Raw genomic sequence first — 15,595 nt, 5'->3', positions numbered from 1 at the left:
GTAAGGGTCTGGAACTCTGCCAAAAGAGTGGTAGAGACAGAAACCCTCAAGTAAAGCAAAAATTTCTGGGATGTGCAGGTAAAGAGGCATGTTCTGCAGGGCTCCGGACCTGGTGTGAGAAGCTGTGATTAGGTTGAGTAGCTCTTTTATTTCCAACCGGCACTGACACAATGGGCCAATGATCTTCTGTATCATAAATTTTCTACAATTCTGTAGTTGATCATCTGACTTCTATGCTTTTTTAAAATTACCTTCAATCTGTGATTATTGATTCTTCTGCTAGTGGAAACAATTTGTCCTTATTTACTATATTAAATCTCCCTTTGATTTCTTTTGCTCTGAAGAGAACAAGCTCAAATTCCCTTGTCTCTCCTCATACTTTAAGTTCTGGGCAAATCTATTCTATAGATCGGTCACTGTTTCAACTATTCTTTTACTTTTTACATGCTTATAAAGGGAAAGTGGCTCACACTCTCATTTTCTTTTAATTTTCCTCTGTACTTTCAGTATTCAGTTTGGTTCTGTACTGTGATAATTATCAGTTGCTTCTCTTGTCTGCTCATTATAATCTTTATTTTGAGCCTTTGACATCAAGGCAGTATATGATCCAGTTCATCAGAAAGGGGTCCTATTCAAAGTGAAGTCAATTGGCATCAGAGAGGAATGTACCACAAGCTAGAATTATGCCTCTCATAAAGGAAGATGTTTATGGTTTTGGAAGTGAATTATTCTAGCACCAGGACATCACCTGGACTTCAGGGTATTGTCTGAGCTCAGCATCTTAAGGTGCTTCATTGTTGATCCTGGGATGTTTGCTGATGATTGCAAAATACTCAATGCCATTCATAACGCTCCAGAGAATGAGGCATTCTGTAGCTTCCTGCAGCAATATCTAAACAATATTCAGGAATGGACTATGAGTCACATGCAATATTCATGCCTCATAAGTGCCAGCAAATGATCACCTGCAACAAGAGAGAGTCTAACCTCCTACTTTTAACATTCAATTAGATTACTATCACAAAGTCTGCCACTGTCAACCTCTTGGGGCTTCACCATTGTCCAAAAACTCATCTAGCCTAGCCACAAGTATTGTGACTGCAAGTACCTGAGATTGTAAAGGCCTTTCCACTAAAAACAAGGCAAGATAGCTCTCTAGTTATCTGGGTGAATGCAGATCCGGTGACACTCGAAGCTCATTCAAGACAAAACAGCCCATTTGATCAACACTGCTTCTATCATTCCTAAAGATTCACTCCCACCACTAGCACATGCAGCTGCAAGGTGCATATTCACGAAATGCATTCTTGACTAGGATACTCTGATTGTACCAAAAACTTCTAGCACTGTGGAGTGCAAGGATAGCAGGTACATAGGTTCCTCTTCAAGTTGCATTACAATTCTGACTTGTAAATATGCTGCTATGCCTGTACTGTGGCTGTGTCTTAAGACTGGAATTCCATATCTAAAAAGTGATGTAGCAGTACCATTGCCAGAAGGATTGTAGCAGTTGAAGAAAGTGATTCACTGCCATCTTCTCAAGGGCAATAACAGATGGGCAGTAAATACTAGTCTTCCCATTGATACTTGTGAACTGCAAATGAAATTTTTAAAAACGTTATTCAGAGGTCCAACTCTTGATATCCTTCATTTAACCACCCCACTCGACCCCCCCCCCCCCCCCAACCACCTTTTTATTGTAATGAATTTCTAACCAGAAGTTAAACCATCTCTTGTATGAATGCTTCTGGTTGTTCGTTTAGTCTCTTGCCTGCCAATCTTTAATATCTGCCAGTCCACTTAGTCTAGATCCCTTTCAAATTCTTTGAAATGGCCCTACTTCAATTAAGTATTTTCAGATATGATTTATTTCCTTCCCTTTTCCATTACTAATCTGAATCTCATTTGTGACTACTGTTTCCCAAATGCTCTAGTAATGAATCACCTTCCATTAGTCCTTCTTTATTTCCCAGTAGCATATTCAGCAAAACTATTTTCCTCCCGGAAACATACTGATCAAGGATTTGGAAATAGGATGGTAATTAGCTATGACTGAATAGCTTAAAGTAGAGGGAGGAGACTTTTAAAAATGAAAGAGGTGTAAGCCTTGGAGGATCTACTGTTGAAAAATAAAATAATTCAGTTTGAATAGGAAATAAATCACTGTCTTTTTTTTGTTAGCCAGTGTCTTTTTTTTCAAATGATATTACACTAATTTTCATTACTGCTTGTGTCATTTGTCAACAAAAACATGGGAAACTTCAAATTAAGTCTATTGACAGGAAACTACTAGCAGGGTTGAGGGAGATTGCAGGTGAATGGGACTAGCTGAATTGCTCTTAAATAGAGCCACTAGGAATATAACAGTCTGAATGGCCCCCTTCCTATAACCATTCTGTGATAACTTTAGATGTGAGCCAATTTTCAATTATTTATAATTTATCAATCCTTGCATTGAATTAATTTGTTTGAGTAACACTTTAGAAATCACATTTATAAATCACTTTTAATATTGAGAATCTTTCTTTAACTTGTGTCTATTGCCATAGCAATTATTAGGCAAGACAAGTTAACGTTACATTTAACTGCAATTCTTTGGCTGTTACTTTCATGAATTGAAACTCCAAGTCAAAACTATACACTGCTCCACATAAAGGCCAACTTTTCCTATTTTCCATTATCCTCTGCAACTTAGACCACCCTTTCCTAAATCAAATTACTGATTCCCAAACACTGATGTCAATTCCTTTTACTCATCCGTGAGTTGGCCTGTGGCTTTGCTTGTCTGCACTGCCTCCTGTTCTCCCAGCACGTGACCCCTACTTTTTTGACATCAATTATAACCCACCCACTTTCCATTCACTCTTTATACCAGTGCTCCAAAAAAGGACACATTAAACTCCCCACTTTGTTACTGAAACACCTTAAAACCTGTATTTTTGATCTTGCCATATCATCTTGTTTCACAAAGATTTGCTGAGGATATGTGAATAATAGCTAATGATGTATTTTTCTCTGCAATCCCACAGGTGAACACTGCTGCAAAGAACATTCTCCTCTACTTAATGCAAGGATATCTAGTTATGAGCGCTTTAAGCTGGAACAAGTTACTTGAAGCTTTATATCCTGTTATTCCCATCCTGCAGGTAATTTTAACTCCATAATTCTGAAGCAGATCTTGTTTTATTTTTAATTTTTTATGCAGGAGATAGATCACTGGGTTCAGCTGTAATTGCTACTCAAATGGACTTTACTCCCAATGAGCCAGAATAATCAATAAGGTAATGAAACTGAAGGATTGAACAGAGGCACTGTATTCTGCTTTACCTTGGCATCACATTGCTATTAATTTACACATCGTTAAAGGGCCGAATTATCTATTTGTTCTTGATAGACTTTGGCTGTAGAATAATGAAATGAATTTAATTAACATTAGAATATAATGGCCCAATATAATTTAATGAGTGTGTTCTGCCACCTGCACTTTGCATTTGGCTACCCTATTCTGTAATGCCAGGTGTCCTGGACCTGATTGGAAAGGCCTTGTGTGATTTGTAAGTGAGCAAGAAGAAGTCTCACTCATGAAATTGCTGAATAAACCTTCGGTAGATTGCAAACCCTGCCTGCAGCTTTGCCATCTGTCAATCCTATCAAGCAATATATAAATAAAATTTAAAAAAAGACCTAAAATACTTAAATAAAACATTATTGCAAGTACAAATGGTTTAAAACAAATATAAACCCTATTCTTATCCTTCTTTCTCATAGCTGTAAACTTTCCATTGAAACAATTAGGCATGCAGTTTATGGATTGGGTGTAACCTGGTGTAGGATCTGCATGCAGATTCCCCAGTATTCTTGCTGGGGACTTTAAGCAAGTTTTTGCTCTGCTACTGCACTCCTTGCTGTTGGGCACATTGACCGATTTGCCAGATAGAATCTGTCAGCAATTTCTGGGCTTCCGTGTCCATAAATATGCTTGTGTTTACCAGCAAAATCCAATTCGATACTTAAAATTTGTCTTAGGGCCAGGATATTCTGTAAATTTGAAAGGATGCTTTCGCTGTGAATTTTACTGCAACTTGCTTCTGAACTTGCAAATTCACCTTTTGCTGCAAGTTGCAGTGGTCACACAGAGCTTTCTCCTTATTAGGTGCTCCTTCCACAGCCACGATGAAGCAAGTATTCGATAGGAAATTAGAAAGCATCTCGCACATAGGCACAGTTACATTTTAAACATGCTGCCTAAGAATTTATTTGCTCCGAAATTGCTGTTAAAACTCTGTTGCTTTTTCCCCTTTGTGCTGTCTTTAAAAGTTTTAAAAGGCAGCATATACCACCTTCCAAATAAGAAAGTTTAAAAGAATTGCAACTCTGCAGTTGCAATTCTTTTAAACTTTCTTATTTGGAAGGTGGTGTTCTCTTTTGAAAAGCTCCCATGGCATCTTGTGCAAGCTGCTAGCACTTAGCCTTGCAGCTGCACCACCAGGGTTTCATTGCTGTTGCAAAGTGTGACTTTCCTGTTTCAGAGAAAGACTATGATGTTTTAGGAATAGCGATCCATGCATAGTAAGAAGCTCTTTGTGCCGAGATGCCATGATACCATCTAGGGCAATAGGCAGATCCACTTCGAAGAAACTGACAGCACAGCTGACTTCTAGGAGTGTGATGACCTGCAGCATGGATCAGTACAGGAGAAAGTATCATCACCTCACCAGATATATGAAGGTTAGAGCTCTGCAATCCGTGCTTGATGTTGACATACACAGCCTTAACTGTAACATTTTGACCACTCACCACCAAGTCAGTCTTCTACATACTCACTAGCAGGTAGATAGGAACACCCCCTCCCTCCCTACACTTGCTTACAGCTAGAGAGAGAAACTCTTTTTAACTCTCCTCAGTTCTCACTCATAGCCACTCACACACCACTGGAATAAGTCAGCCATATAATAAATTCACATCGCTGATTTGCCACTTTGTTTTACTCGGTATTCTCTGGTCAGTGGCTGACCAGTTTGCAGTGTGTCCTTTTCCTGACATGACTTGGTGTAACTCAACCTCGTGCCAGGGACCACAGAGAAGACATACCATCTCTGTCAAATGTGAATATCTTGTGTTTATTCTGAAACACTCCTCCCTTATTGAAATTAATTTACTCTAAAAGACTTGTAGTTTAACTGGACATTTTCCACAAAGGGACCATTTGCTATTGATGTTGCAGACTCCTTGTACTAATGGACCTATTGAGAGATCACATGTAAATGTAACATTGAATGCAAACTCCTGGAGTCATTGTCCTTGCCAGACACGAACAGAAGATTTATGTGGCTGTCTGATGCAAAGTGCAAGTCTGAAAATAAAGGCCATGATTCCAAAAAATCTTATGACCTTGTCTCTGAAGTTAATTGATCCAATGGAGGTATTGATGGTAAGAAGTCACAAGTTGAAATAGATCAGTACTTTTTCATTATGCTTCAGCATGGCATTAATTTCAACAGAGAATTGAGTATCAAGTTATCATGCAACTTATCGGTTACTCCTTATGAAATTGATCATGGCCACACAAAGATATAACCAATTGGCTACAAGTCTCTGAGTATCACAGTTGATAGTTGTATGCTAAGGTGCTTAATGGAAAAAGATGACTACCTTAGAATGTGCTATGGGTACTATTCACAATGGCCCTGCACTCCTCTTGCTCTTTTTTTCCCTTACTCCACTTCCATCTTACCCCCACACCCAATTTCTCCTCCTTGCCCCCGTCTGCACTCCTGTCCTTGCCCTCTTTCTCATTCCTCATCCGTGCCCTTCTGCTGGAGGACCTTGGGCAGGGGCCCTGTTTTCCCTCAGGATATGTTGTGTAGTAACCAGCAGACTATCTTAGCTAAAGAGTCTTTGACTATTGGGGGGTGCATTGTTTGCTGCAAGCAGCTGGATCATGTTTGAGTCCTGTGGTACGCTTCGCATATTGGTGTGATTTTCATTATATTGGAGCTATCTCCAGTAGTTGGAAACAGACAGGACTGCAATGCTAGGAGAATATAGCCCTCACACTTGGAAGTGCCTAGTTGAATTTTCAGAGAAATGATCCAGAAAAGCTGGTTACCATGTTTCTCTTTTTCACTTGCATGTCACCAGAATATGTGCTCTTTGATTGGATTTCTCCATACTTTGGACAAAACAAAATGATTTTTTAATGCCCCAGATTTTTAAAGTCTAGATCTAGAATTAGAATGGCTATAAAATTCCAAGAACACAGTCCTGTTAATTGGAGGTGAGAACAAATGCTGGAAATGTAAAACCCAAATGAAAAATGAAGTCCTTTATTTACAGATGCTGCTTGACTTACTGAATATTTCCAGTTTTCTTCTGTTTTCTTACATTCTCAGCTTGCATTGAGTTAAAATTTGATTCAGAATAATTAATAAATACTATATCCTTCACATTTAAGCTGTAGTCTTGTGATTTTTTTTGCCTTTTGTTTTCTTTGGCTCTTCTATGGCGATACCTAATGATAACAAGATTTGAAAGATGTTTTGTAACTAATATCCCGACTGTATGTCAGTGGCATTATTAACTGCAACTTTAGGGGAAAATATGGGCTGATTATGCAGCTTCCATCCATGTGAGAAGCATCAGTGTCAGCATATTTTTTTTACTTGAAATGATCATTACAATATTACATCATTTCTAATTAATGTTTTCATTAACTTTTAATTGTTTTTATGTCTGGTGGTATTACTGAGCTTTCTCATTATTTGCACATCTTCTTGTTTAATTTATTTTGACCACCACTTAATGTATTAAAGCAGAAACAGGAGTTGGCCAATCAGCACCCCTCTGTCTGCTGCACCATTTGGTTTGATCATGATTGATTTCCATCTCAGTTCTAATTATCTACTTTTCCCGTGCATCCTATGTTATCTGCTTTTGACAGAAGATTAATTAATACCTGTCCTGCAAATTTCGATCGAATCAGTCTCCACAATCTTTTGGAAGAAGTGAGTTATGATTTCCATTATGTTCATGAGGGAAAGGTGCCCCTAAATTGCCTAGTTCCAATTTTAATCTTGTTCTAGATTTCCTCACAACACAAGTATGTTCTTTGTATGCATTTGTCAAATTTCTTAATAATACCTCAACTGGACCACCTATGGGAAGTACAAGTCAAGCTTCTGAAAACTGTCCTCAAACTTCTGTGGTGAATTTGAGCTGCACCATCTTCAGGACTACCATAACTTAGAAATTCAATTGCAAAATGCTTTTTGTTTCTGCATTGTTCAGTTGCAAATCAGTTTGTATTCTCTCTGTCTGGAGTGAAATATGATGATGTCCATTTCAGGGTTGTTCCACGTAACTTCAGAAATCTGACTAGGGGCTTCATGGTATGTCACCTTTGAGACCCCACCATGATTTCTGTTTCAGAATTACATGCTGATTCTCAACGCTTTTTTTGAGCATTGCAGAAGTTTGATCTAGCTATCTCAGGCACACCTCTTGTTAGGCACACTTGATTGCAGCATGGACTTGCCAATAGAGGACTAGATTGGGAAACCTGCTGGGCAAGCACAAAAGTTACCGTCATCTTTGATCTGCATCCTCCCCTGACTTGTGATTTGTGCAAGTCCCCCAGTATCTCTTGTTCTCCATAACGAGTCAATCTTCTATATGAGAAAATATTGGTTTGTCCTTCTCAGATCCAGAATGGTGACCCCATATTCACCTCAGATTGCCATAGGAATGACTGCACTTTGTCCATGTTCATTTGTAAATTTCTCCATCTATTGCATAAATTTCATGCCTCTTAACTTTCTATCATCATCAAGTTTGAATATATAGTTTTTTTTCATATGTTATTAATATTTATGGTGAAAGGCTGAGTATGGAATCCTGATCCCTTGGGGTCACCACTTGTCAATCAAAATGAAATCCTTACTCTTGCTCTGTTTGCAATCTGTTTCATCACCCCAAACGTGCTATTTATTAGTCCATTTCATATGGTTACCTCTAATTTCATGACTTTTATTTTTACTTTTAATATTGTGCAGCAGCTTATCAATGTAGACACAAGAGACTGCAGATGCTGGAATCTGGAGCAACAAACAATGTGCTGGAGGAACTCAGCGGGTCGAGCAGCTTCTGTGGGAGGAAAGAAATTGTCAACGTTTTGAGTCAAGCCCATGCATCAAGACTGAGTGGAGAGGCGAGATGGCCAGCGTAGAGAGGAGAAGGGGAGTGGTGAGAAGGGATACAGAGGTGATTGGTGGACTGAGGAGGGGCATGAGAAGACAGGCAGGTAGTGCCAGGTAAGGGAGGTGAGCGGAGGTGGAGTTGGAAGTCTGTGGCAGGTGAATGATTGTTGGAGGCAGACAGAGGAAAAAGAAAAAAACAGCAGATGGAGCAAGATGCGGGAAGGGGCGTGTGAAAATGGGAGACAGCTGCTGGAGGGAGATGAGCAGGAGCACAAAGCACTACCAGAGCTGGATTCGGGTAAGTAAAGGAGGTGAGGATGGGAGCCATTAGGGGAGAGGTGAACAGCAATTGGAACCAGATTTTGGGGGTGGAGGGAATAAACTTCCTCAGTCCTCCAATTGTTTTAGTATTCCTTCTCACCATGCCCCTTCTCTCTATGCTGGCTATCTCACCTCTCCACTCTCAGTTCTGATGCAGGGTCTCGACCTGAAACATTGACATTTTCTTTCCTCTCACAGCTGCTGCTTCTCAACACCCTAAGTTCCTCCAGCACATTGTTGCATCTTGTCAATATTCGTGAATGCTTGCATCATGCTAGTAGCCTAAAAACAGCCAACAAGATTAAATAGAAATGACCTGTCCTTCATCAATCCATTATGACACTCATTCAAACTTGTCCAAGTGCCTAATCAGATAACTTCCCCACGATTCACATTAAACCAACCAGTTGTTTTTTTTCTCCCTCTTTTTAAATTATGGAATACCAATGCCATTTTTCACTTTCTTATTTAAAGATGCAAGTTTTGCACCTGGAGAGTTTTAGAAATTAATTACCTCCTATTGTTTCCTCAGCCATCTTTTTTCATATCCTGAAGTGTAAACCTTTAGGACCCCAGAGGTCTATTTTGCCTAAACCCTATTACTTTCTCCAGTAGCATTTTGTTATCTATATTCAATCTCAAAATTCTCCATGGCTTTTCCTTTTATTGCTGCCTTGTACTTCATTGTGATTTGAATAGAGTTGAATAGCATTTATAAAAATGGTAATCTTTAACATACTTCATTGGCATTTACTCAGGGTTTTATCCTTTTCCCAGATGACGCAATTTCTCAGAAACCTTGGCTACTTCAATTACATTCACAGGTGGTTTAGTAAATCACTCCCTTAGTTATATCATAGTAATTTCCACACATAGTATGACAATTTTCTCTTATGCTCCTTGAGAAAAGTATCATTTTAATTCATCAAGCTGAGGCATATCACAGAAAAAAAATACAAATTGAACATTGCAGTTAAAACGAGTTTATTGAGTGCCTGCCTTTGTGTCATCAAAAGTGACCATTAGCGTTTTGAAGCATCATCATTACTTATTGTGTTCATTGTATTTTGTAGGGCTGTGCAAATGTAGAAGAGCCACTAGGTCGCTGCATTCTTGCACTGAGTGAGCCATACAATGAATCTGCACACGGAATTTTATCAAGGACAGCAAGGATTCGTGCATCTCTTCGACTTTTTATGAGTAAACAGCATCCGTAAGCAGAATAATTTATTTTAAAATAACTCACTCTTTAACATTGAGATCCAACTATGTTAACTGTAGCAGATACAGATTGTCTTTATATAGTGCCTTGTAAGTCCTTGATGTACCTGCAGCACATCTCAGCCAATGAAAAACTTCTGAATTTCCGTCACGGATGTATTGCTGTCGGGAAATCAGTAGTCAGCATGCTTGCTGAAAGCCCCATGAACTCGCAATTGTGCAATCTATTTTCAGTAAGACCCAGGGTAATACTGTCAGGAGACCCGAGAAGATTTCCCTTAAACAAAATTATTAAAATATGTCATGTGGTTACTATTGTTCATGGGACCTTGGGCAGTCCAGATGAAGGGTCTCCACCCGAAACATCGACTGTCCATTTCCCTCCACAGATGCTGCCTGACCCACAGAGTTCCTCCAGCTGTTTGAATTATTGTTGGGAACAACATTGAGATCACATTCAAAGGTTGCTAGGTAATTTCAACAGGAAGAACCAGAGAGTGAATTCTCTTTTTCTTTGGCAAGGATGTTTTTACATTAAAGTCAACATTTTTAACATCTGTCAGAGTACCATATACATGCGTGCTTTATTTAATAAACCTATAAAATGCTTATGTAACTATACAAAAAGAATAATTCAAGGTCATCTTGCAATACTTGTGACAAATATTGCTGCATGTTAATTTTGCATGATTGAACTGTAATATAATAGGAATCTCCATTCTCACTAAGTATTTGAGTATCATGTTATTGTGTTTCATAGCATCTTACTCCAGCAAATGTGCAGATCTCCAGAATACTTCCAAATAACAATGAATATCATTTGGGTGCAATACAACTGACTGGCTTCTTGGCATCCAAACAGAGGAATATTGCAAGCTAATATAGGTGGTGGAGGGTGGGCTGTGTGGATTTGGCATTGCTTTTTAATGATAATCTCCATTTTGACCAATGCTCTGATGGAGCTAAAATACTTAAGAATTTATTTGTAGTGGAAAATGGCCTAGATTACTCCTTCCTCTGTTTTATAAACATCTTTTGAGACCATAATTGGGCAGAAAAATCAAATTTCTAATCCAGTTTTAAATCATTTACAGAAGTTTGATCCCAAAAGGCACATGGTTTGGCAATCAGATAAAAGACACTTGGGAGCCCATCAGTTCTTTGTCAAACAGTATTTTGCACTCAGAAATCTTAAAAATACTAAAACTCTGAAATATTGAAGGTGAAATAACAAAGCTCCAACTGAAATGATCAAATTGCAACATCACGCAATGTTAAGGCTACAATACGTTTCAAAGAGTAATTGGATTTTCTTGTATGCTGTAATAACATTCTGCAGCCTTGAAAAAGAAATTGACGAGAATGGAACTGTTTTATATATCACAAATCCCCAGCCAAGTAAGATTTATATTATTAGTTTGTCCTTCATCAGTTTATTCCAGAAATGTGATCATATTGGAGAGGTGCTTACTTTTGTATTGCCAGTTAAGTGCAAGTTGGGGGTTATCTAATTTCTACATTCTCGTATCCTCAAAATGTACTTTAGATCTGGATGACTACGGTGATTATATTGGAGCACACTGAAACATTTTTAATACTGTTCTGTTGTTCATCTCCTTTGTAAAGTTGTAAGGAAAGTTACATTTTGCTGTTGGATCTAAACAGTAATCCTCCAAACGTGGGGCAGATCTTAGTGGCTCTGGCTTGCCATTCTAAAGAAAGGGCCATGCTTTTAGCCATTCCTACAGTTATTCTTAAACCCAACAAGCACAGTTGAGTCAGTTTATCTCTCTTTTTTTAAATGAGTGTAATGGTTTGCAAACTGCTGGCTGCATGTCTGAGGAAGGCTTCAGTGTTGTGACCTGAGCCATTATAAATTCCATAAGATATAGGAGTAGAATTAGGACATTCAGCCCGTCGAGTCTTCTCCACCATTCAATCATGGCTGATTTTCCCCAACTCCATACACCAGTCTTGTCCCCTTAACCCTTAGCCCCTGCCACCAGTCAAGAACCTATCAATCTCTGCCTTAAATGACTTGGCCTCCACAGCCCTCTGTGGCAACGAATTTCACAGATTCACCACCCTCTGGCTGAAGAAATTCTTCCTTATCTCAGTTTTAAAGGGGTGTCCCTTTATTCTGAAACTGTGCCCTCGGATCCTAGACTCTCCTACTGATGGAAATGTCCTCTCCACGTCCACTCTATCCAGGCCTTTCAGTATTTGGTAGGTTTCAATGAGATTGCCCCTCATCCTTCTGAACATTGAGTATAGGCCCAGAGCCATCAAACGATCCTCATGTGTTAAGCCAGAAGATAGTCAGAAATCCAGCATTGATTTCAGAAGAAACTTATTTATATGAAGATTGCTGAGAATGTAGACCGTACTACCATGTGGAGTGGTAGGGTCTACATTCAACTCTGTTTTCCTGCACTATCCTCTGATTCCTTGACTAAAATTGCTTTTAAAAAAATCTATCAATCTTGACCTCTATATTCAAACCACTTTGGAAACCATGATGTCTGGTTCTCAATTTCTCCAAAAAAAAAGAAGACCAACTCAGCACCTACCCTTTAAAGCCCTCTAGGAATGTTATACATCTTAGTAAGATCATCTCTCATTCTTTAAAACCCTGGAGAATCTAGGCCCATTCTACTCAGACCAGGAACTATACTTGGGCTACCATTTTGCTATTGATTGATCTCTAGAAGCCTTTTGTGTCTTTTTTTGTCAGCTACCAACTTATTATCAAGATCTCTGTCTCTGTCACTTGCCTAGAAATTGGATTGCATAGTGGCATATCCGTGTATGCTCTCTGATCCAAGTTCTATGGAAAAACAAAACATGAATGAAAATTAGCCATCCACAGCTGCATTTTGTATTTGGAAACCAGAATCTTAAATGCATTTTCCTGGTCCCTTGTTTTTATCCAAAATCTAGATTCAGCACAGCTCTTCCCTCATTTGGCTTGAAACACATGATCAAGGAAGTTAACAATTTCCTGCTCCTGTTTGCTATTTGCACTGTTACATTTCCTGATAATGGAAGCCTCTCCCACTCTTCCTGCCACCTTCCATTTTCACTGCTCTATAGTTCTTGCATCCTTCTAACTTTCCAGCAAATTTGTTTCTCTATTTTCTTCCAAGTACTTGGCCATGAGTATGATGCAAAATAATTTCCATTTTTCAGTTTTGCAGTTCCTAAGACTACATTATTTCTGTCTGGTGCTGTAATGGCATTTTTGACCAATAATGGCAGCCATACTACCCACTTTTTTTCCCCTTTTGTCCATCTTTCCCGAATACCTCTTACCTAGGAATATTGTCCCTAATCCTCCCCTTGTTTGAATTAAGTATCTATTCCACCCACTATATTAAAATCCCATGTTAGAATTTTGTTGCAGCTCACCAACCTTGTTAAGCACAATGCACATGTACTCTACCTTCAATTGCCTTGTGATTGCTCCATGTCTGATACCTCCATATTTTTTCTGAACTTTTCTTTTACTCTAGTTCTACTATCTTTCCCAGTTTGAGGACCACATTTCTCCTCTAATGTTTTATTCTAGTACATATCCCACTGCCAGACTAGTTTAAATTCACTGCCTTGGTTGAATAAAGCTATGTCCAAGTCGGAGACTTTACAACGTTATCACATTGTTATGAAGCAGATAGCTGAGATGTGTTCTTCAACCAAGTACAGTGCCATTTCTTGGGTGACTATAATCACTATTTGGATTTATGAACAAAACAGATAACCATAATTTTAGAAGCTAATGTTCCCTTAAGCAAAAACTGGTTGCCATTCTCATCCCGTACATGCATTATATTATAAATTGGCATTTCATCTCACTGACAGTGTTTGTTCTCGTGGGCTACGTGAATTGACCCTAGTTTATTTATGACCCGGAATGTGGTAACTGTTGAAGTTATCAAACAGGAGCAAACATTAATAAACCATTTCTAATCCTTGGAGAAATTGAATGAAAAGTTAACGGATTATTGTTCAAAATGATTCAGATGTAATCTGATCTATTGTAAATGAGGTCTTTTTTGATATAACTGGACCTGCTGTATTTTATATGTGATCTTCTTCTAAAGAAAATACAATGCTTTTAAGCCTGGATGATATAATGGAAATGACCAGGAGGCTACTGCTGCACAACAACACTGGACAATAAATTGGACAGCAACTTACAGCATACCACATGCAAACTTAAATGCAAAAATTAGGTCTAAGATGCTTTGGTCCTATGGAGATTTCCCTATTAGCAGAAACATACAAAGGCTTGAAGTTTGGGTACTCAGTTTTAAGAAACCCAATGCAAATTAATCTTGACTAGTTTTGATGTGGAACATTTTTAAATTGATTGTTTAAATGTGACTTAAGTTTTGAAAAGTTGAGGAGCTCAACAATTTTTTTTGTTTCCTGCTATACCTTCAGAACTTCTAATCAGATCATCAAAAGGGTAGTTTTGAATTAAACTAGTACAGCTTTCATTCTGCAATACCAAACAAATTTGTAACATACACAACAGGATTTAGCTACCTTATTTCTAACTGGTCTACTTTGTTGGCCATAATCAGATTTCTTTTTTTGTGAATGTAATCTAGTTGTTTTTAACTTCGATGAACGATTTTTTTTCTCTGTTTGATCAAGAGTGCGCTCTGTAGCTATTACACACTTAATGCCACATCTGGTAAATGAAGAAAGGGTCTCCGAGAAAGAGCCTGCATTACAAGGAAAGATATTCGACAATGTGTCTGATCTGTATATATTGGATAAGCCTATTGACTTACAGTTGGAAGACAATGGCAAAACATTTTTTAAGGTAAAAATCCATCATTTTGTTTGTTTCAGCCATATAGTTTATACATTATTGCATGATAATGTTAATCTTTCAAGGCAAATAATTCCTAAAAATGTAATCATATGAAGTTAAAGGTAAAAGCAAAGTGACAAATATCATGCTCAAGCTTAACGTTAGATTGCTGGTTATCTGTAAATGAAAATATTTAAAAAAACCTGCAGCTGCTGGAAACCTGAAATAAAAACAAAGAGCTGGAGACATTCAGATGGTCAACCAGTATCTATGGAAAGAGAAAGAGTTATTGTTTCACCTCCAATACACTTTGTCAGAAGTGGGAAAGAGACAACACAGGTTAGTCTTCACTTGCAGAGAAGGTGGAGGAGGGATGGGTAGAACAAAGGGAATATCTCAAAGTGTGAGCTCATGTGGATTATTGTGGCAGACAGAAGCAGATTATGCTACTTAGGTTGTGTGATATATCACTAATGGCAGGTCTATGGGACATGCCCAGCAGGCCAAGCTATACTAATTTAGAGAGATTTTATATTGAAATCACCCACTCTAATTCGCCCTCCTTTTTATTCCTTTGTTTTATTATTCCCATTTCTTAAATCTCATTGATTAAGAAAACATGCTGTTGTTGGCTCTCTTCACTTGTGTCTTAGAGGCTTTGATTCTTATGATATGCAATTATTGAATTCTTTTGGCAACATGGTGAACAAAATCTGTTAATGTGTTCAGGGCACATCTACCTAGTAGTAATTTCCATTAGATACTCTGTTATTGCCCTGAGGTCTCTTTCAGAGCCTCTCTGGGTGAGAATACTGTTAATCTATTTGTATGCTATGCTTAGTACTTAATGTTTATCTGTAATTAGCTCCATTTTTTGTTGTTCTTCATAATAAGATATTCATTTTGCTTTTCCTGGAGATTCTACTGCTTCATTTCACTTGATACTGTTCATGAATTTAACCAGATTGGAATGAACTTCTGAACTTTGTTCATTAAATGGGTATCCTAGGAATGATTTCAGAGACACTTCATTCAG

At 38.2% G+C, this 15,595-nt stretch overlaps 1 protein-coding gene across 3 annotated transcripts in view; it reads left to right on the top strand.

Annotated features, from left to right (window-relative positions):
* Nucleotides 1-15,595, top strand: part of rttn (rotatin) — a 184,017-nt gene that overhangs the window by 41,443 nt on the left and 126,979 nt on the right. For all 3 annotated transcript variants that reach the window (XM_052024022.1, XM_052024021.1, XM_052024023.1), the window contains 3 exons: nt 3,030-3,146; nt 9,590-9,729; nt 14,397-14,568. In XM_052024022.1, the coding sequence (XP_051879982.1) occupies nt 3,030-3,146; nt 9,590-9,729; nt 14,397-14,568 (429 nt within the window). The remainder of the gene's footprint in view (nt 1-3,029; nt 3,147-9,589; nt 9,730-14,396; nt 14,569-15,595) is intronic.

The sequence above is a fragment of the Pristis pectinata genome, chromosome 9 (genome assembly GCF_009764475.1).
Source record: "Pristis pectinata isolate sPriPec2 chromosome 9, sPriPec2.1.pri, whole genome shotgun sequence".
NCBI lineage: Eukaryota > Metazoa > Chordata > Chondrichthyes > Rhinopristiformes > Pristidae > Pristis > Pristis pectinata.
Note: the sequence above shows the minus strand (reverse complement) of the source record. Positions and strands in the feature narration are given on the sequence as shown.